The 26,992-nt window shown below is 31.5% G+C and overlaps 1 protein-coding gene across 4 annotated transcripts in view; it reads right to left on the bottom strand.

Moving 5' to 3' along the window:
* The window catches only part of LOC143056672 (uncharacterized), a 96,825-nt gene that overhangs the window by 5,878 nt on the left and 63,955 nt on the right, over positions 1–26,992 (bottom strand). For all 4 annotated transcript variants that reach the window (XM_076229829.1, XM_076229830.1, XM_076229827.1 and 1 more), the window contains 21 exons: positions 23,818–23,992; positions 22,249–22,395; positions 21,749–21,838; positions 21,057–21,163; positions 19,577–19,661; positions 19,084–19,230; positions 18,323–18,487; positions 17,801–17,899; positions 16,610–16,704; positions 16,113–16,260; positions 14,801–14,918; positions 13,131–13,332; positions 12,186–12,252; positions 11,082–11,243; positions 9,864–9,956; positions 8,821–8,994; positions 8,401–8,472; positions 6,525–6,635; positions 4,848–5,009; positions 4,363–4,578; positions 1,330–1,422 (listed from right to left, as the gene is read on the bottom strand). In XM_076229829.1, coding sequence (XP_076085944.1) covers positions 1,330–1,422; positions 4,363–4,578; positions 4,848–5,009; positions 6,525–6,635; positions 8,401–8,472; positions 8,821–8,994; positions 9,864–9,956; positions 11,082–11,243; positions 12,186–12,252; positions 13,131–13,332; positions 14,801–14,918; positions 16,113–16,260; positions 16,610–16,704; positions 17,801–17,899; positions 18,323–18,487; positions 19,084–19,230; positions 19,577–19,661; positions 21,057–21,163; positions 21,749–21,838; positions 22,249–22,395; positions 23,818–23,992 — 2,728 coding nt within the window. The remainder of the gene's footprint in view (positions 1–1,329; positions 1,423–4,362; positions 4,579–4,847; positions 5,010–6,524; positions 6,636–8,400; positions 8,473–8,820; positions 8,995–9,863; positions 9,957–11,081; positions 11,244–12,185; positions 12,253–13,130; positions 13,333–14,800; positions 14,919–16,112; positions 16,261–16,609; positions 16,705–17,800; positions 17,900–18,322; positions 18,488–19,083; positions 19,231–19,576; positions 19,662–21,056; positions 21,164–21,748; positions 21,839–22,248; positions 22,396–23,817; positions 23,993–26,992) is intronic.

The following is a 26,992-nucleotide window of genomic DNA, read 5'->3' on the forward strand; positions in this document are numbered from 1 at the left end:
GTTTATTTGATGCTGTTCTGAAGGCTAAAGGTGGCTCGCGTGTCTAAATCAAAATTTTATTTTAATATAGGATTTCACAATACTTTTCTACAAATGAACTTTGTCTTATACATAGTAGAAAAATAAAATAAAAAGATGGGGTCACCTTTTATTTACGCTCACAATCTGACTTTGAAAGAAGCATACATTTTTGTAAAGTAACTTTTTTCTGTTGAACTAATAGGAGAAAAAAAGGTAATATCTAAATAAAAAAAGAAAGAAATTACAGAAATAGCTCAAATTTTACAAAAGTTGAGTTTAAGTACAGCTTATTTGAAAATGATAATAAAAAATATAGGTCACTGATGAGTTAAAAAAGATATTCCAATTTTAATGCCAAAAAAGTAGCATTTTTTGTACCAAAGGGAGATAATTTGGAGTTTTTTCAATGATATATACATTTTAAAAGTCATCTTGGGCCAATACAAACTGATATTTTTGAATGAGTTTTGTAACATATGATAAAGCAACATCTAATAAAGGTAATAAATAAAATTTGTAATTAAAAATAACTGTTTAATTTTTCCCGAATCTTTTTACCCTGAGCCTCCTTAACAAATCTACAAGTTCAAGACATTCCCTAGCACCAGTTTGTGTAGAATTCTATAGATTAAAAAAACAATCTTACTGTTCTTTTGGTAGTATGGACAATAAAAAGATTTCAATTCAAAAACATGTATTAACAAGAATGTGCCCAAAGTACACGGATGCCCCACTGGCACTATCATTTTCCATGTTCCATGGACTGTGAAATTGGGTCAAAAGTCTAATTTAGCTTTAAAATTTAAAAGTTCATATCATAAGCATCAAGTGTACTACGTTTCAAGTCAATTGGACTTCAGCTTCATCAAAAACTACCTTGACCAAAAATTTTCATTTTCTATATTCAGTGGACCGTGAAATTGAGGTTAAAAGTCTAATTTGACTTTAAAATTAGAAAGATCATATCCATAAGCATCAAGTGTACTAAGTTTCAAGTTGATTGGACTTCAGCTACTTCAAAAACTACCCTGACCAAAAACTTTAACCTGCGGACGAACAAACGAACGGACGGAAGGATGGACGAACGAACGAACGGAGCCACAGACCAGAAAACATAATGCCCCTCTACTATCGTAGGTGGGGCATAAAAAGTTATACTTATGAAAAGCAATTCTCTCTGAACAATTCTAGTGTATATTTTTGCTTCAAGTCTTTAACTGTATTCATTGTTAACTCAATTAAAAAGTCAAGCTATTTTGACTTTTTCTTGAAATCTAATGATAACATTCAAAGCAATTTGAAGCTTACCTCTTCATTTTCACACATCAGTGAAAAGCAATAATTGGCCTCTCTGCTTTTGACCTTGGAATTGTCATCAATGTCTTCTTCTTCCTGTTCCGTCTAAAAATAGATTGTATATGACTGACAATGTTTTGCATAACAGACTGTTTAAAAGTTTGGCTTCCACCTTTTAGTTTGAAAATGAAGGAAAGCACAAAATAATGTAGAAATAAACATATTCGAACTTTCAGATTTTCCTATGCATAACTAATTAGTGGACATGTAATTTTAGTGGACAATTCTGTACTATCAGTTATATTTTAAAGTAAAAATATTGTTTTAACCTTTTCATCATTTGGGTCATTTTTAAAAAATATTGAATTTTCATTACATCCATGCTAAAATTTTTATTTCTAATGGAAATTTCAGTTGTAATGGTTTAAATGAAAGCTTGTCGGATTTATGATTCAGAACATTAATTTAATAATAAACACATTTTACATATATTTTGATAAGATTAAACTGTATTTAAGTCTGATTTTGGGGGTATTTGTGTGCGTACAGTGTCAGAAAAACACATTTCAAATCATATTTTTCTGATTACTTGATCGCCTTGGTATCTGCAAAAGGGACTTTTTAAAAACGTTAATTATTACTCTAATGAAAAATAGTAGCTTTTTTATCGTTGTATGTAACATATTATCTACAAACTAAATTCAATCAGCGTACGGGAAGTTCATGTCCATCCTGTTACCGCTACTTAAATCAGCCGTTAAAATGTTCTCCCTATGAATATTGAATCAGTCAGTGTTGATTTCAAAAGTTCAAAGTTACCTTCACCTTTAAAACGCCACATTTCTTGAATGAGAAAAGAAATTTCAAGACTTTTAGTGTGAAAAAAAAAGAGTGTACTTTTTATCATGTCTATGCTGTTACCAACAATTTTGATTAATTACACCAACAGTATGCTTGTAAAAAGTGCATTAACATTAGAAAACCATAATCACTTCACCAAAGGGAGTAGTTATTTCACAGCAATCAAAAACAAATAAATTTGTTTATCCTGTTATGTATATCTTGTTACTATGGTTGATATGGTTATAGTAACAAGGATAGACAATTGTAGACAAAAAACGTCGTTAAATTTTTTATCTTAACATATAGGTGCAAAACGAATGAAATATTTCTTTGTTTGAACTCATCTTAAGGTTATAACGTCTTAATCTTCCCGATTAAGCATTTGCAGGTGCAATACTGATATCGGTAAGAGGATAGACTTTTATATAGTGATATATCATAAATGTACGTTCCTGTTACCATGAAATAAAGAAAAAAGTAAACTAACTTATGAGGGATTTACTTGGTGTTGGGTTTATTTGAAAGGGTGAAAAAATGCTGAACAATATAAATTGCTATCTTAGACTTGCATTACTGGTGGTAAATTTTACAACCTTTGAAAACCAATTTTTAGAGGCATTTTTCAGTACAACCTGGAAAATTGGCAAATAATCCATTGTTTTACAGAATGAATATATATAGAAGATTATTCTCTTGAAAACCATCTAATTGTCTATGTAAAACAAGCTTAACATTTTATCTAAACCTTTTCTAAATAACCCAAAATTTCTTTTGAAAATGGTAACAGGAGAGAAAAAATATTGTACCACCGATCAAAAAATGTTTCAAGATATTCTTGTATGACATCATTTAGATTGCATCTTTTAATATGTTGTTCTTAAAGTACTGTTTGTTTTGATTTGCTTATGTAGAGGGTTGTTTGAATAAGTAACTTTTAATATTTTTTTCAATTTTCAAAATTTTCAAAATTCAACATTTTTTGAAAATGACCCATTTAATAATAAAACTTATATTTTATGCAATGAAACGATCCAAAGCTTGCAATATTGGTCACCATCTTTGTTCATATCGTTTTTCTACTTGTAAAAGTTATAAAAGTAATAAACTAGAGGCTCTCAAGAGCCTGTGTCGCTCACCTTGGTCTATGTGCATATTAACAATGGACACAGATAAATTCATGACAAAATTGTGTTTTGGTGATAGTAATGTGTTTGTAGATCTTTCTTTACTGAACATTCTTGTTGCTACAATTATCTCTATCTATAATGAACTTGGCCCAGTAATTACAGTGGAAAATATTTCCTTTATAAAAATTAACAAAAATTTAAGCAAAATTGGTCAAAATTGACTATAAAGGGCAATAACTCCTTAAGGGGTCAACTGATAATTTGGGTCATGTTGACTTATTTGTAGATCTTACTTTGCTGAACATTATTGCTGTTTACAGTTTATCTCTTTCTATAATAATATTCAAGATAATAACCAAAATCTGCAAAACTTCCTTCAAATTACTTATTTCAGGGCAGCAACCCAACAACCGGTTGTCCGATTCATTTAAAAGTTTCAGGGCAGATAGATTTTCACTTGATGAACAATTTACCCCATGTCAGATTTGCTCTAAATGCTTTGGTTTCAGAGATATAAGCCAAAATCTACATTTCACCCCTATGTTCTATTTTTAGCCATGGCGGTCATCTTGGTTGGTTGGCCAGGTCACGCCACACATTTTTTAAACTAGATACCCCAATAATGATTTTGGCCAAGTTTGGATTAATTTGGCCCAGTAGTTTCAGAGGAGAAGATTTTTGTAAAAGCTAACAACAACGGACGACGCCGCCGGACGATGCCGACGCCAGACGCAAAGTGATGAGAAAAGCTCACTTGGCCCTTCGGGCCAGATGAGCTTAAAAATAAGGCAATGTGGTATGATTGCCAATGAGACAAGTATCCACCAAAGTCCAAATGAAAAAAGAAGGGGGATGTAAGCAATTATAGGCAGCTGTAAGGCCTTCAACAATGAGGGATAAACATCCTGTTAGGTCGGCTATAAAAGGTTGTTTTACTAAATAATATTGTGGTTTGCATTGAATTTTTTAACAAATCAGGAGACTTAATTTTCCAATTGTTCATAGTGTGGCATCAAATTAATTTTAGATTCTTGTAATTCTTTATTAACAAAATGCTTTGCCCTTAAATATGTACCTTCAAATTTTCTCCATTTTCTTGTTTCTTTTGCTCTTCTTCTCCTTTCTTCCTTTCTTCCTCTTCTTTTTTCTTTCTTTCTTCCTCTTCTTTGTGTCTTTTCTCTTTATCCACAAGATTAATGATCACAAGTCGAGGATAATCTGCTGTGAAACTCTTTTCTCTGAATTTAATTAAATGACGGAGGAATTGTCTTTCAGCAGATTCTAAGATTTCCTATAAAACAATAAAATAAAATATTTTTGTAACATACTATAAAAGCAGTTATTTCCTTTAGGGATTTTATCAATTTTTTTCTGGAAAGATATTATTACTTTTACATCCTTGACTCCACGGAGGCTATAACCCCCATGAAATAAAATTTAGAGACAAAACCACAAAATTTATCGCTACCAAAGTTTTATAAGCGAAAAGCAAAGATACTGCTCAGAATCATAATGTGAATTTTTCCCATTTTAGATATTAACTAATATAACAATACTTACCCCAAAAGCATGTTTCTTTCTCTCCACATCAGCTTCCGATGATTTTTCTTCTTCTACCTTGACATACTTTTGTATCTCTTGGAAAAGTTGTAAATATCCTGCTTCATTTAACATTTGGAAATTTATTTTGAGACATTTAGACCCCACTGCTAACATACCAATCTAGAACAACGAAAACATTTTAATGTATTCATGATTTTGAGACATTTAGACCCCACTGCTAACATACCAATCTAGAACAACAAAAACATTTTAATGTATTCATGATTTTGAGACATTTAGACCCCACTGCTAACATACCAATCTAAAACAACAAAAACATTTTAATGTATTCATGATTTTGAGACATTTAGACCCCACTGCTAACATACCAATTTAGAACAACAAAAACATTTTAATGTATTCATGATTTTGAGACATTTAGACCCCACTGCTAACATACCAATCTAGAACAACAAAAACATTTTAATGTATTCATGATTTTGAGACATTTAGACCCCACTGCTAACATACCAATCTAGAACAACAAAAACATTTTAATGTATTCATGATTTTGAGACATTTAGACCCCACTGCTAACATACCAATCTAGAACAACAAAAACATTTTAATGTATTCATGATTTTGAGACATTTAGACCCCACTGCTAACATACCAATCTAGAACAACAAAAACATTTTAATGTATTCATGATTTTGAGACATCTAGACCCCACTGCTAACATACCAATTTAGAACAACAAAAACATTTTAATGTATTCATGATTTTGAGACATCTAGACCCCACTGCTAACATACCAATTTAGAACAACAAAAACATTTTAATGTATTCATGATTTTGAGACATTTAGACCCCACTGCTAACATACCAATCTAGAACATTAAAAACATTTTAATTTATTCATGATGTTGAGACATTTAGACCCCACTGCTAACATACCAATTTAGAACAACAAAAACATTTTAATGTATTCATGATTTTGAGACATTTAGACCCCACTGCTAACATATCAATCTAGAACAACAAAAACATTCAATGAAGCAGAGCAAACACAAATATATGTACAATCTCTTTTGAGAAAGAAAAAGAAAAACCTCTAGATGTGACGAAAAGTACCATCTATTTGTTATGCACATGTGAATCATAATTGATTTGTTCTATATATATGTATACCCTAATTGGTTTTTTTTTATGTTGGTGCCTAAATAATTTGATTAATTAAATGTCCAGTGGTAAATCTGCTTTTGTATGGATAACTCAGAGATAAATTAATATTTAACAAAATCCATTTTTATTATTATATGCAGAATCTGTGTAACTGGAGATATAAAGTGTACAGATTACACTATATACAATTATTTCAAAGGGAGATAAATCACTAAAATCACCAAATGTTAAAACCTGATGATGATCTACAGGCTGTTCCACATAAAACAAGTTCATATATACTTTTCTTTCCAAGATCATCAGCACTTATTAACGCTGAGTAATTTTGTTTTATCAGTGCAACTATGGTAACTGAACTCTAATTGTGCCAATTTTAACTGTAAGCCTAGGTACAGTTGGTATATCTAGCCTAAATACAGGAAATTTCATAAAACCTGACTACAGCCTATCATATGATATCAACAGGTGCTTTCTGCTTTGATACAGTAATTATATAATGATTTAACTTACCTCTGATCTTTCCCAGTTATACCCTGTACCAACAACTGCTAACACAGTAGGTATCTTCAGCTTTGCAACAGCAAATCTAAACTCCATCTTACAATTTTTTGAATTAGCATACTGTAAAACGTAAATAAACACCAATCAGTACTAATAACAGATATTCTCACTACTTTTTGTATAATATGTAATATATGTTGATTTAAACAAAATACATATGGATGATTTGGGGTTAAATATGAATCAGTTAACAAATTGTTATTGGGTGATGTGTAATACTTATAAACATTTTTTTATAGTTGCACGATTAGTTACACATGTGGAGCAGAATCAGCTTACCCTTCTTGATAGCCTGAGATAACCCCCTGGTTTTTGATTGGGTTTGTGTACTGTTTGTCGTTTCTTTTTTGATATGACATTGTCAGCTTGTTTTGAGTTTGAATATCCCATCCCTTTGGTATCTCTTTTAAGGTGGTACCCAAAAATTTCACCAAAACTAATTTGGCTCGTTTAATTTTCATGAAATTTTGTCAAGGTATTTACTTTGACACTTTAACAAAAATATATAAATTTAAAAAAAATTTGAACCAACTGTTTTGCCAGAAAAATTACACTGGTTATATAGCAATTTGACAAACACCAATTTTGATCATTGAGAAGCTTAGTATTCCTTTTACAACACAATGTAATTAAAACGTTTAGCTAACTTTACAGAGTTATCTCCCTGTAGTGTTAGGAACCACCTTAAACAATATTAAATTAGTAGTTGTTAGACATTGGTGGGATTTGCTTTATACTTTGAAGTTAAAAAGGAAATGTATCACATTAAGAATCAGTGAGACCCTTAAACAAACTCAGACAACTATAAACAAGAGGCTCTCAAGAGCCTGTGTCGCTCACCTTGGTCTATGTGCATATTAACAATAAACACAGATAAATTCATGACAAAATTGAGTTTTGGTGATGGTGATGTGTTTGTAGATCTTTCTTTACTGAATATTTTTGTTGCTACAATTATCTCTATCTATAAGAACTTGGCCCAGTAATTACAGTGGAAAATATTTCCTAACAATTTACAAAAATTAACAAAAATTTATGAAAATTGTTAACAATTGACTTTAAAGAGCAATAACTCCTTAAGGGGTCAATTGACAATTTTGGTCTTGTTGACTTATTTGAAGATCTTATTTTGCTGAGCATTATTGCTGTATACAGTTTATCTCTATCTATAATAATATTCAAGATAATAACCAAAATCTGCAAAATTTCCTTAAAATTACTAATTCATGGGCAGCAACCCAACAACAGGTTGTCCGATTTGTCTGAAAATTTCAGGGCTGATAGATCTTGACCTGATAATTAATTTTATCCCTGTCAGATTGCTCTAAATGCTTTGGTTTTTGAGTTATAAGCCAAAAACTGCATTTTACCCCTATGTTCTATTTTTAGCCATAGCAGCCATCTTGGTTGGCCCAGTAGGAGAAGATTTTTGTAAAAGATTACAAAAATTTACAAAAAATTGGTCAAAATTGACTATAAAGGGCAATAACTCCTTAAGGGGTCAACTGACCATTTTAGTCATATTAACTTATTTGTAAATCTTACTTTGCTGAACATTATTGCTGATTACATTTTATCTCTTTCTATAATAATATTCAAGATAATAACCAAAATCTGCAAAATTTCCTTGAAATTACTGATTTCGGGGCAGCAACCCAACAACCGGTTGTCCGATTCATCTGAAAATTTCAGGGCAGAGAGATCTTTGGGCCAGGTGAGCTAACAATATAATATTCTTTAGATTACACTAATCCCAATGTCTCCTACAACTTACAACTATTTCAAACTTCACTTATTTTAATGACAATATTTTTTAAAAGATTACCTCATCTGATACACATGCAACCATGACCTTGGCCTTTCTCAGTCCGTCTGCTATGTCATCAAACAATCCAGACTAGATAATAAACAAACAAGCATTTTATCAGCTATGTTATTAAATAATCCAGCATCCATAATAAGCTAACATGGAATTCTAAAGCCAACAAAGCAATATATTTTCAAACAGTATCATTTTTTGTAAATTTTGACATTAGAATAAGTTCAGAATATGTGCTATGTAAATAAAAAGTTTTGTTAAAATCTAAGCACAATGCCAATGAATCATTGCATGTGCTTGGCAGTCATTTTTGAAAATGCTGGTCAATCGATAATTGTCTTGCATACTGTTATCATTAAAAGTTTTAAAAATCTTAATTTGGCTGTTTTTTAAGCTGATTTGTAACTATTTATTTTACCGACTTACATTACCAACTCTCTGTATATCTAACCAACAAGGTATTTTCTGTGCTTGTAATTTTGTGGCTAGTTCTCTTGGGTCACCAAATCCTATAGCGCCCTCTAGCTTTGCGGTTCCTTTGGCTATTGCATCTTTTGAGTTAGCCCAACAGTAACTAATAAAACACTGAGGATTATCATCCTGTAAAATACAAGAGTTAAAAGTTGAAAATAAATTAAAAGGACAACGGAAGCAAGTGAAACTGTAAGCTACTACTCACTGATGATACCCCACACCCTCCAAGGATGTTGTTGAGTAAAGAATCTGAAAACACATCACATTGTATAGCTGACTTATATAAACCATGAAACCAAACTTCAGAAATCTCTATAATGTAGTTTTTTAGAAAGATGCAATGAAAATATTTATGGGATGGACGGATGAACAGACAGAGGTAAAACAGTATACCGGTACACTCACTTTTTAAAAGCAGAGGTATAAAGCAAGTGTATAATAATCATAAATAAAAACAGTGCACACCAACTACCAACAGTCAGCTTTGCTTCATACACTGTATTATTAATTGAGTCATTATAAAGTCAACATATGTACAGAATTAATCACATGCTTTTCAAAGTGATGAATATATTAAGCCTGTTTGGAAAGTGTGAAAAATAGCACAGATACTAAAAACATGTATACTTTCCAAATTTCTATGCAAAATCCGTTTATGAGCATACGGAATTTGCACATCTAACAATAAGTTTGCCCTTCACATCAAAAATGGACATTTTTACAAACTATATCTGCAGGGGATGTTTTTACACATTTTGTGTGATTGAGAAATAATCAATAATGTCCAATACCTTGTCTTTTCAATGTTTACAGTACATTATAAAATTGAGAATGGAAATGAGAAATGTGTCAAAGAGCCAACAAGCCGACCAAAGAGAAGAAAACAGTTCAAGGCCATCAGCAGGTCTTGAACACAATCAGAAAACCCCGCATCTGGTTTAACATGCAATTGAGATACAATCAGAGATGCTCTAATAGTTCTAAATATATATTACCAATGCCCCTTTGCCCTTCTTTTTCTTTAATGCTGCTTTCAGTTCCTTAATCTTTGGTTCGTACCTACCAACATCTGTCATTTTCACAAACACCTGCAAAACACATTTTTAAATGTAAGAACTCTTAAAAGTAATGAAAACAATCACATACGGTAAATTCAGAAATTATTGCCAGGTTTTTGTTATTGCTAAAAATGCGACAGAGTTGTAAACACAATAATTTTAACTCACATTTTGAAATATTTTTTATGAATCAAACAGGATTTCTCTCAAAATCATAAAAAATCAAAATCACATTTAAGTCCAAAATGACAAAATTGCAATAATAAATGCATGCAATAATTTCTGAATTTACAGTAAATAAAGTTGTACACTAAGCAAAGTAAGTATGCAGTGACCTTTAAATCAAAGTTTGCCTGTTCATACCAATAATTGAATGTGCCTTATGTTCAGTAGTTGTAGTTTGTTGATGTGGTTCATATGTGTTTCTCGTTTTTTTTGTTGTTATATAGATAAGACTGTTGATTTTCCAGTTTTAATGGCTTTACACTAGTAATTTTTGGGGCTCTTTAATAAGTTTGCTGTTTCAGTGTGAGCCAGGGCTCCATGTTGAAGACAATACTTTCACCTGTTATGGCTTACTTTTATAAATTGTGATTTGGATGGAGAGTTGTCTTATTGGCACTCATACCACATCTTTATATATTACCCATGAAAGTTTTAAAAAAATCTATTATTCTGTCAAACTTTTTTCTACCTTTATTAACATGAATACATGTTTGCACCAGAACAGTAACATTCCATAATTCACTTTCAGTAAATAACATGTATCATGTAAATTTTTGAAAGATAGTGATTTATTTTAACTTACATACTATTTACCAATTATCCAATTATGCAAACTTGCATAACTTTATTACAGCTATCGAATGCATCAGATTATTTACTATTTGTATGTAATGAAGAAGGTGTTCTAAGTTTCAAAAAATTGTGTCTGATCCTATTGTTTTTTGGACAATAAAATATGTACTATTAGATATTATATTAAGTGTATACTTGTTTCCTCAATTGCAAACTGTTGAGTAAGCCTAACTTGAAAAACAAAATGTTCTTCTATACACAAATTGTTAATCAACGCCATTTAATGCACTCAATTTGTAACTTTAGAATTGTTGTCTCCTAACAATAGAAGATGATACCAATCCAATAAATAGTTACCTCATCAGCAATATTGAGCCCAATACTGGTTTCCAAAAACTTTAAACTGCTCCCTAGGACTACTAGAAGTATTGGTTTATTCAGCGTCTCTTTAGCAAAGATTAACAACTTTTTGCAGGTTTCATCAGCACAAAATTCATCTGATGCTCCAAACAGGATCACCTGCAAACAGTTGTACAAGTTTAAGTTGAAAGAGTAAATACAAAATTATGATTGTTGTCATATTTTTGGACAAGTCGCAATCTATGGTCCACTAATTGTCAAATAAAATTACAAGGACTGTAAGAGCTATAGTTCTACAGCTAATTGTATAACAATATAATAGTATAAATAGTTATCAAAAGTATCAGGATTATAATTTAATACGCCAGACCCGCATTTTGTCTACATAAGACTCATCAGTGACACTCATATCAAAATAGTTATAAAGCCAAACAAGTACTAAGTTGAAGAGCATTGGGGATCCAAAATTCAAAAAAGTTGTGCCAAATAAGGTTAAGGTAATCAACGCCTGGGATAAGAAACTCCTTAGTTAGTGAGTCTGACTAATAAAACAAATAATGATTTAATTTCAACCCTTACAGAAAACAAGATGTGGACAAAGGTTTTTTAATTCATTCTTGGTGTGTTTTCACCTAAAAAAAAAAGCTGCCAATTAGCTTTAACCAGTTGAAAAATAAAAATACACAAATTCAAACTAAGTTTATCAATGTTTTGCTTTTTGAAACAATAAACATTTGTATTAAAAAATAAAATTAACAAGAGTTTTAGAGGTTTAACCGTGGCTTAGTGGTTAGCACATTAGACTGCTAACACAAAGGTTCCTGGTTTGATCCCAGCTCCGGAGAGAAAATAACTTGCATGTAAAAGATACCCTTGTAGATTTCAAAAAAGAGCAGGCTAATGCCGCTATCAGAGGTATGAATACAAGGATATATATAATGCATTTGCACAATGGGACAGTAACCCAATTCCATTGGTATACATACTTAAGGCTGATAAAAAAACTTTATATTATGTGTAAAATGTTGAATTCAATTTAGATATAATATATATATGGTTTTCAAAGGATTATATTTCCATGTCATTATAATCAATATTTACCTGAGCACTTTTAAATGCTATGGTGAGAGATTCAACATCAGCAGTTTCTGGATTGTCACATATAGTCCTATAAAATACAAAAGCATGATAAAATTTTCACAATAAATAAAGGGAAAATAAGTTAGAATAGAAAAATACCGAAACGTAAAAAAAAGTTAAAAGTTATCTCTAATGTTAACATAATTTGAACAATAAGAATGAATAACAATGATTTAACAATAAAAGTTTGGTATAAACTTCAAAAATAGTTTAATGTTACTATCATTATGTTATATTGAATTTATTTTTACATAATTTTTGTGCCTTGTCATATTATGGTCATACACACTAAATACCAGTACAAATTATATTTATATATATAAATATATATTATATATAAATTATATAACTTTTTTGTCATGCAATTGCCTTTTTAAGTTGTCAGGCCACGAATTCATCAACTCCAATTTAGAACATATGTAACAACTGTAGCCCTAATCTGACAATTCTTTTACAATTCAGAACTGTTTAATCTGCATTTCATTTGACATTTATATATAGAGTTGTTATTTGTATGATTTACTCTCCATTCATTAGTTTTTCAATTAAATATTTTTTCTATTTACAAGATAAGCATGTTGCACTCAGTTTTATACATGTGCATTTAATCTGCAAGAATTTGGCATTGAAGTTGGCTGTCCTTTGTAATCATTATTTTAACAGGACAAGTAGTAGTCTAGTCTACAATTCCTACACAGGTTTAAATGAACGACCATGAGCGCTATAATTTCGGTTCAAAACAGGAGCTGTCTTTTAATGGAAATATGAGCTGAATGTTTCAACTTGCTTTGGAACTAAAATACTTATCTCGGGCATTTATGTTTTTCTATTGGGAGTAAAACGTGCAAGTATCCCAAATTAAAGGGGACTATGTTCATTTCTCATTATAATAATGGAATGACTTACACATTGAAACCATCTTTCCTGAGGTCCTCCACTATGTTACCAGGATGTACTAGTTTATTTTCCTGGGCGAGATCAGGAACATTTTTCTTGGAATAACAAAATATAACACTGATGTTAACATCCTCTCCTAAATCTTTGAGTTCAAACACACTGCGACGTAAATGTTCATCAAATTCTGTCGTCTTGTTTGGTGGCATTAGAGCTGATAGAAACATGGGTTAAAATTATTACACACAGAAAATAAAACATATACATTATGTTATTCAACTGTTCAATATATTAGAATTCACAGAAAGACTGGATTACATTTTTATATAGAAGTTGCTGATTCCTAAGTTCAAACATAAAAATTACTATATCGTATGTACAACTGTAATATACATGTAATATGGCATTTTTCATATGACATATCCGGCGTTTTGCATTTGCGCCGATCTGCATTTCATTTGCGCCGATTTTTTTTCATTTGCGCTGATTTTTTTACAGGTAAATTACAGGTGAAATGATATAAGAAGATGTGGTATGAGTGCCAATGAGACAACTCTCCATCCCAGTAATGTCATTTTCATTTATCATTAAAGACCTCTTCCGTTAGCCAGTTGTACATATGTTATGAATTGTCAATCATAACATGTGTATAACTGTTGTCTCCTGCTTAAAATCAAGAAGTAAAAACCTAAGATAAAAGCACTTTGTTTAAACTAAAATGACAAATTAAAAATATATGTACAGCCTCAGCATTCAAATCCATAAAAACGGAATACATTCAAATCATAAATCTGTTCTTGCCAAGTATGTATAGGCAACACATCTAATATATTCCTTTCTTATGATTTCGTCTCTTCTATATTTGGAGTAATTGTCGATAACGAAGGCTATCTTTTCTTTGTCTGGCATACGTACTAGTGGGGGCATTTCTAGAGTTCGCATTTTCTCACAAGGAAGCTATTAAACCAAGAGTTCCAAATGGTGAAGTTGAAATCATCCCTTCGTTAATTTTATGGACGCCATCACGAATTGGTTGACAGTTATGGAATGTTTTATTGTACGTTGTCTAAGAATATATGACATTTGTCATCAGAAGGAGCGTCAGACACTGTCAAACGTGAAGCAGTCATCGATTTCATTTAGGGAAATGAATGGTAACCCGAAACATTGGGATAGCCATTTACCAATTGCAATGTCACTTGATTTGTCTTTATACTCTGTGCTCAGACAATGTTAAAGTATGAACTTACCTGTAACTTACCTGTAAATCCAATTAAGAAAAAATATAAAATCGGTGCAAATGAAAAAATGAAATTGGCGCAAATGAAAGAATGGAAATTTTCAAAATCGGCGCAAATGTCATACGCCCGACATATCACAATGTTATAATTATAAACCCTCGATCAATATTAACCCTTTAGCATTGTAGCTAATATGGAAGTCTATGCTGGATGAAAAGCAAAAAAAAAATACATAAAGTGTGATAAAATAACCTATAAATTTAATTTACATTTAAATTCTGGTATAGAAAGAGTATGGAACATTTTATCACATTGTAAGAATGATGCATTAAGTTCCACTGCTCTGTGTACTTACATTTAAATTCTGGAATAGAAAGAGTATGGAACATTTTATCACATTGTAAGAATGAAGTATTAAGTTTCACTGCTCTGTGTACTTACATTTGAGTTCTGGTATAGAGAGAACGTGGAACATTTTATCACATTGTAAGAATGGAGCATTTAGTTCTACCGCCCTGTGTACTTTTGACGATGGAAACATACTTGGATCAACCATACCCTGAAATGTGTATTATTCAAACAATATTAAAATGTTTTGCTATAAAACATAAACCTGTATAAAATATGAAATTCTAATATGATGTCCTTCATAATTACACTTTGAATACAAAGCTTTTTCTAATTAGCACTAAATATGTTTGACACATGTCCACAAATCTGTTGTTTATATTTTTGTTATTTTCATTGTTACTGTTATAAATTACATACATTTTAGCATTTTACATTAACTTATTTTATATTTTCTTTATAAAACAACATATATTTACCCTAATATTAGTTTTTAACAAGAATGTGTCCATAGTACACGGATGCCCCACTCCTACTATCATTTTCTATGTTCAGTGGACCGTGAAATTGGGGTCAAAACTTTAATTTGGAATTAAAATTAGAAAGATCATATCATAGGGAACATGTGTACTAAGTTTCAAGTTGATGTAACTTTAACTTCATCAAAAACTACCTTGACCAAAAACTTTAACCTGAACTTTGCACTATCATTTTCTATGTTCAGTGGACCATGAAATTGGGGTCAAAACTATAATTTGGCATTAAAATTAGAAAGATTATATCATGGGGAACATGTGTATTAAGTTTCAAGTTGATTGGACTTCACCTTCATCAAAAACTACCTCAACCAAAAACTTTAACCGGACGGACAAACGGAGGCACAGACCAGAAAACATAATGCCCCTCTACTATCGTAGGTGGGGCATAAAAATGTAAAGTAGACTCCACCGGGAGAAAATGAGAACAACCTAACATTTTTAAGGTATTTTTGTACACCTTGACCTACAAAATACTTAATATTTGTCTTATTAGAATCGATATAATTCCTTCATGTCATGCTCTATGCTCATTTTAACGTGAGTAGGCATTATATTTGACCATATTTGACAAACATAATGCCACTCATGTTAAAATGAGCATAGAGCATAAATTTTGTGTGTCTGAAGCCCTTTTCTGGATTTATAATGCTCAAAGGTGAAAAAAGGCGACCATGCCTGATGAAGTCACAAGGAAAGAACACATCTTTTTGCAGATTATTTGAAAAGAAGGAATAACTTATCGTATCACACTGATGCAGTAGTAGAATCTATATTTCTTTCAACAATTGGGTGAAATGTCAATATCACTAATCTAATTTTAATGGAAGAAAAGTAAGTAAGTAGTGTATATCAATTAAATATGTTACCAGATTTTGACATTCTATACAGGGAATCATCAGATCATAGTAAACTCCTGAGTAAGACTCTGCTATCAGTGTGGATATGACTTCATCCACTAGAAACAGAATGTTCTCTGGTCTATAACCCTGGGCTTTAACTTCTAGAATGGTCTGTCTGAAATTAAATGAAAAATTTCATACTACCTGCTCTAATAATTTTAAGTCTCTATTTCAAGTACTGCCTATGAAAACATTATAATATACATTTTTGTACTTTGGTTGTATAATTTTCATTCCAAAAGAAAAAAAAGAACTAATTAAATAAATCACAAATATATGCTGAAATTTATAGATAAATATTACATATCCTCTAAAAAATTTATAATTATGAAATTAATACATATGTCTTATAACAAGAAGTTTATAAATATAAATTGCATAAAAATAAGTAATGTGTTTTCATCTTAGGTCTTTGATTGTTGTCTATAAATTCCTTTATTTAACATATTAAAGAGAAGTATTACCCCTTCTGTCTGATAACAGCTATATGATCATTCTTTTTCAGGAACATCCCCTTCTTCCATAACTGTCCACTCTCCGCAAACTGATGAAGTCTTACCTAAAATTATTAAGTGTTTATATTTCGTGTAATTCTGTGTAAAAGAGGGGAGATAGATACAAAAGGGACATTCAAAACTAATAGATTAAAAGTAAATTGAAAATGCCATGGCACAAAAGACACAACATAGAAAACTAAAAACTAAGCAATAGAAACCCCACCAAAAACTGGAGGGTGATCTCAGGTGCTTTGGATGGGTAAGCAGATCCTGCTCCACATGAGGTACCCGTCTTGTTGCTTCTGATAAATAAACTAAACTGGTAAATAGTCTTAATTCATTAGGGGTGATAAGGGTGTCAAATCAGTAATTGAAAGAGAGATTACCAATACAGACAAGACAAAAGTGTTCAAATTAATACAATTTACTCAAGAACATTTTGGTAAGAATATAAAACTTGAGGCTCCAAAGATACTGAGAAGACATACATATTTAAATTAAGACAATTGACTCAAGCACATTTTGGTAAGTACATAAAACTAGAGGCTCCAAAGATACTGAAAGACATACATATTTAAATTAAGACAATTGACTCAAGAACATTTTGGTCAGGACATAAAACTAGAGGCTCCAAAGATACTGAAAGACATACATAGTTAAATTAAGACAATTGACTCAAGAACATTTTGGTAAGGACATAAAACTAGAGGCTCCAGGGAGCCTGTATCCCTTACTTTACATTTTTTATAAAATCAATACAAAGTAATCAGATGACTTGAGAAGCACACATGGGCCATGTGAGCTTAAAATGAAATGTTTCAAAAAACTTAAAATCAATGCATTTATAGCTTGCTGTTTGGTGTGAGCCAAGGCTCAGTGTTGGATAGCGTACTTTGACCTATAATGGTTTTTTCTTTTTCAAATTTTGACTTGGATGGAGAGTTGTCTCATTGGCACTCATACCATATCCTCCTATATCTATTTATTGAATCTTAATATAAATCTTAACATGTTAACATGTCACACAATAAAGCTCTTGTACATGATCTTCATTTTCAGACTTGCTGGCCGTTTTTTGTTTGCTTTGTTTACAATTATGTATTCTGAGGCTTTTTATTGGGTTGCATTGCATTTCATTTCACAGACAATGTTTTTTACCTGTGCTCTATTGAAAAGTCCAGCTGGTAGATATTTGAAGTTGTATATGGCCTTTGTTTCTCTTATATCTGAATCTTCTTCTATGGCAGGCCAGGGAACCTAAAATCAAAAAAAAATAATGAGCAGCCATATCAACTAACACCATGATAAAACTTGAATTTTATGATAATGATTTAATTGATTTCAATACAGTATCATTTGCAGCAAGAATGCATATGTTGGTGAAATTTTATTTCAAGGTACCAGAAAACAACAAGTAGATCTCTGACATATTTGAATGCGCATTACAACTGACTATGCAAAATGGGCTTTGCTCATTGCTGAAGGTCGAATGGTGGTCTTTAGCTATCAATTTCTGTGTCATTTGGGCTCTTGTCCAGAGTTGTCTCATTGGGAATCACAGTACATCTCCTTTTTCATACACACTTAATCAAAATAAACAACTCAAACCAGTTGAGCAAAGTATTATCAAACAGGAGGTAAGTATCTGAAAGATCATACTAAAAGAAAATAGATATTTACCTCTACAACAGTATCAGGGAGAAGACATGGCACCAGGTTGGCCTCTTCATCAGATAATGGGAAAGTCAGATCAAATTCCTCTGTTAACCTGAGCAGCCAGGGATGCAGTTCCTTTGGGTAGCTCTGCCAAACAACTTTCATGTCTTTATGTAACAGTTTGCCTTCCTGTAAGAACAGTTTTTTCAAGAAATGTTTATCATTTTTATTTTTTGGCATACCTATATTCATAAACTGTAAATTCAGAATTTATTGGGAGGTTTTATTACTGGGAATAATATGCAACTGGGTGATTATTGCAAAAAGAACTCGCAATCTGATATATGTAACATATATCTGTATGCAGCTTTTCCTAATATCCCCTTTATGAATCTCACATTTTTATCCACTCTTCAAAAATTGCAATACTTTCTGAATTTGCAGTATGTGTGTACTACAGGATATCAATTTGGAATTAATTTAGTTTTCCCCTTTTATACATAGGGCATCTGACTTTCTGATTTTTAACCTATTTTTATTTACTATGGCAGATAATCTCACATTTTATCAATAAGTCAGTTTCAAACTTTAGCTATTTACCTGGAAATGAAATATGAGGTTCAAAAGTATATTATGCCAGTAAGATTATTTAAGTGATTAACAAAATTTTGCCTTCAAATTCAAGAGCAAAAACATATACAGAAGTTAGAACTAACACCTTATAATTACCCACTTCGAAGAATTGAGGTTTAACTAAATAGGTTAAATTGGGCCTCTTAAATTACCTGAATGGGTCCAACATGTACTGTGACTACACATGCCATCACATCTACAATCCACTGAGGAACAATAACTACCAGTGACCTAAGGAATTCTGTGTTGAAGAACTGCAAAGATCCCAAGTCATGCAAGAACTGGACTGCTTGTATCAGCTGAAATATAAAGGTATAAATTATTACTATCTGTTCAATACAACTTTCATTTCAATTTTGGAATTTGGGTAAAAAATGTTACTCCTATTTTAACAACTTGTGATACAACTGTCAATATAAAATACTTTGCATCACCCATAATTTATCCAATTTCTTAATCTTACCTTATCTTATTTTAAACACCATTGGACTTGCAGCAGACAATGCGTGGTAAAATATGCATTATAAATATGAACTAATATCAACCCTCTAGCTTAAATAACAAATCCTCAGATTGATATTTTATTGCATCATATTCTCTATATACTGTACAATAATGCAAGAAATATGATAATAATTTATATACCTCTGCCTCGTCCAGAATACCAACTTTACTGCTCATAGTCTTCACATCACTCAATGGAATAAGGTCTAACTTATTTTCTCTTTGTCTGGAAATAAGAAAATCATTTAATTCTATAATTCTTTTTCCATGGGGTTTATATTTTTTTGAAGAGTACATTTCTTTTTGAATAGGTGATAAATCAAACATAAGACTCCCTTAGATTATCATTGATTGGAAAGGACTATATCTAATGTAATTGAAAATGTGATTCTAAGTTATAAAAAACCCGGGAAGCAGCCACAATTTCAATGGAACATGCACTCATCTTATTGCTGCTCTTCATTTTGATAGTTGCTGAAATAATTGGAAACTCTTATCTCAATGTATCTGGATTTGTGTTATTTATTGTGTGTCCTATAGTACTTGGATTGATTGGTTGTTAACTGGTTAATATCCAGCGGCAGTTATTACTGGTTAATATCCAGCAGTAGTCATTACTGGTTAATATCCAGCAGTAGTCATTACTGGTTAATATCCAGCGGCAGTCATTACTGGTTAATATCCAGCAGTAGTCATTACTGGTTAATATCCAGCGGCAGTCATTACTGGTTAATATCCAGCGGCAGTCATTACTGGTTAATATCCAGCAGTAGTCATTACTGGTTAATATCCAGCGGCAGTCATTACTGGTTAATATCCAGCAGTAGTCATTACTGGTTAATATCCAGCGGCAGTCATTACTGGTTAATATCCAGCGGCAGTCATTACTGGTTAATATCCAGCAGTAGTCATTACTGGTTAATATCCAGCGGCAGTCATTACTGGTTGATATCCAGCGGCAGTCATTACTGGTTAAAATCCAGCGGTAGTCATTACTGGTTAAAATCCAGCGGCAGTCATTACTGGTTAATATCCAGCGGCAGTCATTACTGGTTAATATCCAGCGGCAGTCATTACTGGTTAATATCCAGCGGCAGTCATTACTATCTTAGATTTTTATTTTGATTTTTTTTCTCTAACCTGAATAAATTTTATCATTTACGCTTTGTGAGTTGTCAGATTTCCCAATCTAAATGAACAAATGAACTCAATGTCGTAAAGGATTTGTACAGCTATTGCCAATATGTGGCACTTTTATAGGTCATCTTCTTACATACTTTGAGATCTATTTATTATCTAGGAAGAGTGGGGTAATCTTCAATAAGGCAATATACCAACATACAGTCTTCAACAAAGGACAGGTGATTGTACAAAAAGTAAAGCTCTGAGTTTATAAAAGTTTGAACAAATTGAACAGAAACAATTAAAGATCTGCAATTAACACACTATTCTCCAAATAATTAAAAACCTTAAGATATGACATATTATCTACTGAAAAAAAACAAGCAAAAATCAACCTGAATTATCCGAAATGCAAAGAAAAAATATTAAAATCATATCAAATTTGTAATTAACTAATTTAAGATGCCATAGAGTTTACTTTGTTATCCCCTTTACCTACTTCATGACTAATTTTTCAAGAGACAGCCAAGCTTCAGGAATACTCTCTCCCATATACTTCTGTTGTAGTGTAACATCCACAAGAGATTTATGTAAGTTGGAAATACCCTGAAAAAAATATGAAAAAAGTTATTCCTCTGTATGAAGTAATTGCATACAACATATTTCAATCTCAGTTGACTTTAATTCTTATACTTAAGTTATGAAAACACTGTTTATAACATTGATTTTGATTCCAATCAGATATCATCAACCTAATTACTGAGGGGGGTAGGAGGGGTCCTGATCCCAAAATCCCAGGCTTTAAAACTTGAAATCCTGATGTTCCGAATTTAAATAATTCAAATCCCGAAATCCTGAAATTCGAAACAAGAATTCCCAGATCCCGAAAGGGTCAATCCCAAAATCCCGAGCTTAAAAACACCCGATCCAAGAGTCCCGATACACAGGTCCTATCCCCCTCATTACTTGTTATACAAAGTATATTCTAGGGTTATAAATTAAATACATGCATTAATTATTAGCTTGTCACTCAAAACATTATCATCCATACTTATGCGAGGTAATAAAAAGAAGATTTAAATATTTTCTAATCACCCTCACTTTCAGTCAACTGAAATTGAATAAGTACACACTTTTATGCTAGGCATCAATTCAAAGTAATATGTAAATGATAAGAATCAATCTGAATACCTCTCCCGAGTAAGAACTGACAAAATAAAAGCCAGCAATCTGTGGATAGGTAGCCATTAACTCTTTCTGTGGAATCCTGGATTTCTCAACCTAAAATATAAATATAATAAATGAAAAAAATAATATTTTATCTTTGAGATATATTCCAAATTCTTCAAACAGTAACATATTAAATGTAATATGAGAATTGAGACGTCCATTAAAATTTTAAGTAAACAATTGAGGTTTCTATAATAATCTCATGGATTGAGTATATATATACATATTCATCTATTTAAGAATTTTCATTTGTCTTATTTGAGAAAATAAATCAGTTGAATGATAATTTTTTTCCCCATTATACGGTGGTAGTCCAAAATGGTGAAGTATGCAAAATATGTCACGTCTGCGTACGTCTCCAATATACAATTCTATGATCTTATCTAATAATTGGCTGCTTTGAACCATTCTGAACACAAAATAAGATATATCATTAAAAGTCTTTTTTATTTGGTACTGACCTTATCACAATGTGTTCCTACTACAAGGATTGGAGCTTTAGGAGCATGGCAAGCTATAGAATTCAACCAGAAATCTAGTCCAGCATGTTCAAATCCAAGACGTATATTCCATAACAAAAGGTAACAGGCTCTATTGGACAGAAAGAACTGAAAAAAAAGATTGCTTTAATTATACAATTTATGTTAAAAAACTCATTTTCTCAATGTAATTGATGAGTTAAATGGATGAGGTACTCACTGATAGAATAAAAGTGTTAAGTAAAGCTTTGGAGTGCACCTGCCTAAGTTTATATTAAAAAAAAATAATATATATATAATCCTCAACCAAAAATAAATTTTTTTCTTATATAATTCTAACCTTTCATAGGATTCCATTTATACTACAATGTACTAGGGCAGAGAAAATTTACTTAATAAGAGAGTTACCTTTGAATTCTGTTAAAAGATGCATAGGTATTACTATATCCAAAATTGAAAAGGCATTAAACTGACAAAACAGGTTTGACTGTATCTTTGTCATTTAAATCATAAATAAGTCCTGTATTAGAAATACATTTGGAAATATTCCTTGAGAAATTTGATGTTTACTGAATTAAATGTCTAATACTTGAGCCAGGAAACAGATATTTTCAAAAAAGAAACTATTTTTTCTTATAAAAGAATTGATAAAAGAATTGATTTTAGCTTTTGTATGCATAGACAAATCTGAAAACATCAGTGATGTATAAGGTCATAACAAATACAGTCACCTCAGCCTTGAAATGTTTTATTTGAGAATACTTCTTTTTTAAAATTTATTGGGATGTAAAAGAGTTAATAAAAGTACATTTTTTATGAAACACAGAAGCGTGTAATTCTTTAATGTGCGCATGGTGAACGCTTTTACAACCCTATATAATTACTAAAAGAAGAATTCAAAACTTATATTTTTATTTTTTGCTAGAATCCTGAAAACAGGATTTCTTTAAAGTTTGTTTTTATTATCCTGTTCATTTTATTGTTGAAGCTCCTGCCATCATGAAGGTGACATTTTATTTTGAAATGTAGGTTAATTTCTTAATGACGCAATATTGCTGTTAGCCAATCAAAATAACATATTATAAAGAAACATACAATGTAATAATTGCACATATGTTCCTCACCTGGTGTGTATTATAATATACAGTCTGTCCAGCAAAGTCCCAGACACTATAGGTGATGTTAGATTATATCCCTTTAACAGTCCACCACAACTTTAGAATGTTTCATTGTATAATGTCCCTTACCTGATGTGTATTATAGTACACAGTCTGTCCAGCAAAGTCCCAGACACTATAGGTGATGTTACATTATGTCCCTTACCTGATGTGTATTATAATATACAGTCTGTCCAGCAAAGTCCCATACACTATAGGTGATGTTAGATTATGTCCCTTACCTGATGTGTATTATAATATACAGTCTGTCCAGCAAAGTCCCATACACTATAGGTGATGTTACATTATGTCCCTTACCTGATGTGTATTATAATATACAGTCTGTCCAGCAAAGTCCCATACACTATAGGTGATGTTACATTATGTCCCTTACCTGATGTGTATTATAATATACAGTCTGTCCAGCAAAGTCCCATACACTATAGGTGATGTTAGATTTTGAATTAGGGACAGGAACGTTCCAATTTGTTATGTCTATACCATCAGTAATCTTTTCTCCATAGTCATGGTATGATGAATATCCTGGGTTGGTTAGGGCTCGTATTAAACTACAAATAAAAATGTCATAATGAGCATGCAAAAACATAAATGGATGTATATATGTCAGTTTAAACTAACGTCCAGTGTCAAATTAAATGCATACTCAGGACGAGAACAGTTAATTTCTTACACAATGTTGACTGTTGTACCCTATTTTGACATTTTTACCTAGTATTATGTCTGTTTGTTTTGTTTACACATCCTTGTCAATATAATGGAATTTTATGTAACTGTCATACAACTTAAGAGGTTTATAGCCAGCTTTAAAACCAGGTTCAATCCATCATTTTCTACATAAGAAAATGTCTGTACCAAGTCAGAAGTATGACAGTTGTTATCCATTTGTTTAATGTGTTTGACCTTTGATTTTGCCATTTGATAAAGGAATTTCGGTTTTGAATTTCCTCAGAGTTCTCTATTCTTGTGATTTTACTTTTGATATGCCTGTTGAATATGAACAACCCTGCTTTTATCTAGAGAGACATGCTCATTCAAATCTTAACTTGCTGGTTCAAAAGTTAAACAGTAAACAGTAAGATATGTCACCCTACCAAGAGACAATATTCTGACTCAAATAGATAAGATGTGGTTTGAGCCCACCACTCTTCACTCCTACTTCAAAAAGCCACATGCTAGTAAAATCAAAGAGCTGATTGCTCTGAGGTGGAAGAAGATGAATAAAAGGTAACTTGAATTACCATAAAAGCAGCCCCACTAACCCAGTCTGCTTTGTTCCATTATCGTTATGACATATTTTTTTTATTTAAACAAGAATGTGTCATATGCATAAGTACATGGATTTCCCATCCGTACAATCATTTTCTATGTTCAGTGGATCGTGAAAATTAGGTAAAATCTTTAATTTGGCAGTAAAATTAGAGAGATCATATCATAAGGAACTATGTGTACTAAGTTTCAAGTTGATTGAACTTCAACTTCATCAAAAACTACCTCGACCATAAACTTTAACCTGAAGCAGGACGGACGGACAGACCAGAAAACATAATGCCCATAAATGGGGCATAAAAAAGTAAGACTTGTTACATACCTGCCAACTTTTGAAAGTTCCCATGGGGTTTTTAAGTGCGTGACAACAATTTTAAAGGTTACAATTTTTAGCAAAGTATTTTGCGTGATCTGGACTGTCTAGAAAAAGTGTCATATTTGTATGATGAGCTTACATGCCTTTTTCTTAAGTTTGTTTGCATGATTCTAGTTATTAAATCAGTAGAAAAGATGAACATGTAGCTAGTAGACCAGGATTTATTTTCTTGTGTTAGGATATTAAATGCTTGTTGAAATTTCCAATTTTGAATTATTCACAAAGATGAACCTTTAACAGGTTGGGAAACAGCACTCCAAATTAGGAGAAACCCTCATTGGAAGAACATTACAACCCACTGTAAAAATGAGCACCTTTATATTCATATTATTTGACGAAAATTTTCCCCAAGAACTATGCATCTATCAAGTATTAAATGGTCAAAACATGTCAAAAGATTTTTGTGATGTTTCTGAACTTATATCTTCTTTATTAATTTGACCCCTCATTTAGAAAAGTTGTTCCAAATATAATGGATTTTCCCACTTTTGAGTTAAAAATTCTTTTTGTTTTTTTCAAAAGTAAAATGACCCTTTTTTTAGGGACAGGACACAACTCATAATTGAAGGGGGGGGGGGGGGGGTCCCATTGTTTGTTGGTCTTTGTGAAAAAAAGAATAGTTCATTGTGCTTTAAATGATTTAATTGAATACAAACATAATATATAGCTATTGTAAAAAAGAATAAGACCCTTTAATGGTAAATAACGTTTCAACCTTTTTAAAAAATATATTCTGGTTGAAATAGTTTCGCATATTTTATCAATTTGAATTGACCATGATAGGTTTTTATCAATATGAATTCCGACAAGTTTTTCAACTTCAACATTATCGAAAGAAATATTATCTTGTGATAAAACACATAAACATTAATTACAGTTTACCAGTTTTTAGTATGATCCAACAAGCATACATTTTGATTTGTTGCTATTTATCGTCATATCATTTTCTTTACACCATTTAATAACATTGTCTAAGTCTTTATTCAAACATATATTTAAATTTACAATAGATTAAGATGACAAATGTAAAGTTGTATCATCAGCATATAGATCAGATTCTGTATATTCTAAGGTTAATGGTAAGTCATTTATATAAATGAGGAACAATAAAGGTCCAAGTATAGAACCTTGAGGAACTCCAAAAATTACAGTTTTATATTCTGATTCAGTGGTTCTTAACTTTTCTAACTTTTAGCATTCTCTGAGAGAGGTACAATGAAAACCATTTTACTGAGTGGTCATCACATTTGTATAATTTGAGTTTTGATAAAAGTATATTGTGATTTACCCTATCAAAAGTCTTCTTAAAATCTAAAAAGAGAATGGCAGTAAAATTTCCATGGTCCAATTTTATTAACCATTTATCAATTATTTTAATGAGTGCTGTATGACAAGAATGTTTTTCTCTAAATCCAGACTGCTGTTGTATTAATAATTTGTGAGTGGTTAAGAATAAATATAGTTGTTTAAAGACAGTTTTTTCAAATAACTTGGACACAGTGGGTAAAATTGAAATGGGTCGATAATTGTTTGGGTCTGTTTTATCCCCTCCTTTAAATATGGGAGCAACTTTAGCAGATTTTAATATGTTAGGAAATATTCCTGTACATAAACTAAGGTTTATTATGTGAGCAAGGGGGCTTGCTAAAATCGACCTTGATAGTTTTAAAATTCTTGGTCCAACTCCATCAGTTCCAGTTGATTTAGTTGTGTCATTGCATCATTGAATTTTGTCAATCAGCCATGCTTTTATCCTTAAGCTGTGTAAGAACCTTCTTGGAGATGAAAATTCACCTGCCATGTTCACGATTTTACAACCAGATGAAAACAACACAAGTTAAAAATCTAGCATGTTAGAATAATCTTCAGAGAAAATGTTTTTGATTGGCTTATTAATTTGATCATG

This window comes from Mytilus galloprovincialis, chromosome 13 (assembly GCF_965363235.1).
Source record: "Mytilus galloprovincialis chromosome 13, xbMytGall1.hap1.1, whole genome shotgun sequence".
Classification (NCBI taxonomy): Eukaryota; Metazoa; Mollusca; class Bivalvia; order Mytilida; family Mytilidae; genus Mytilus; species Mytilus galloprovincialis.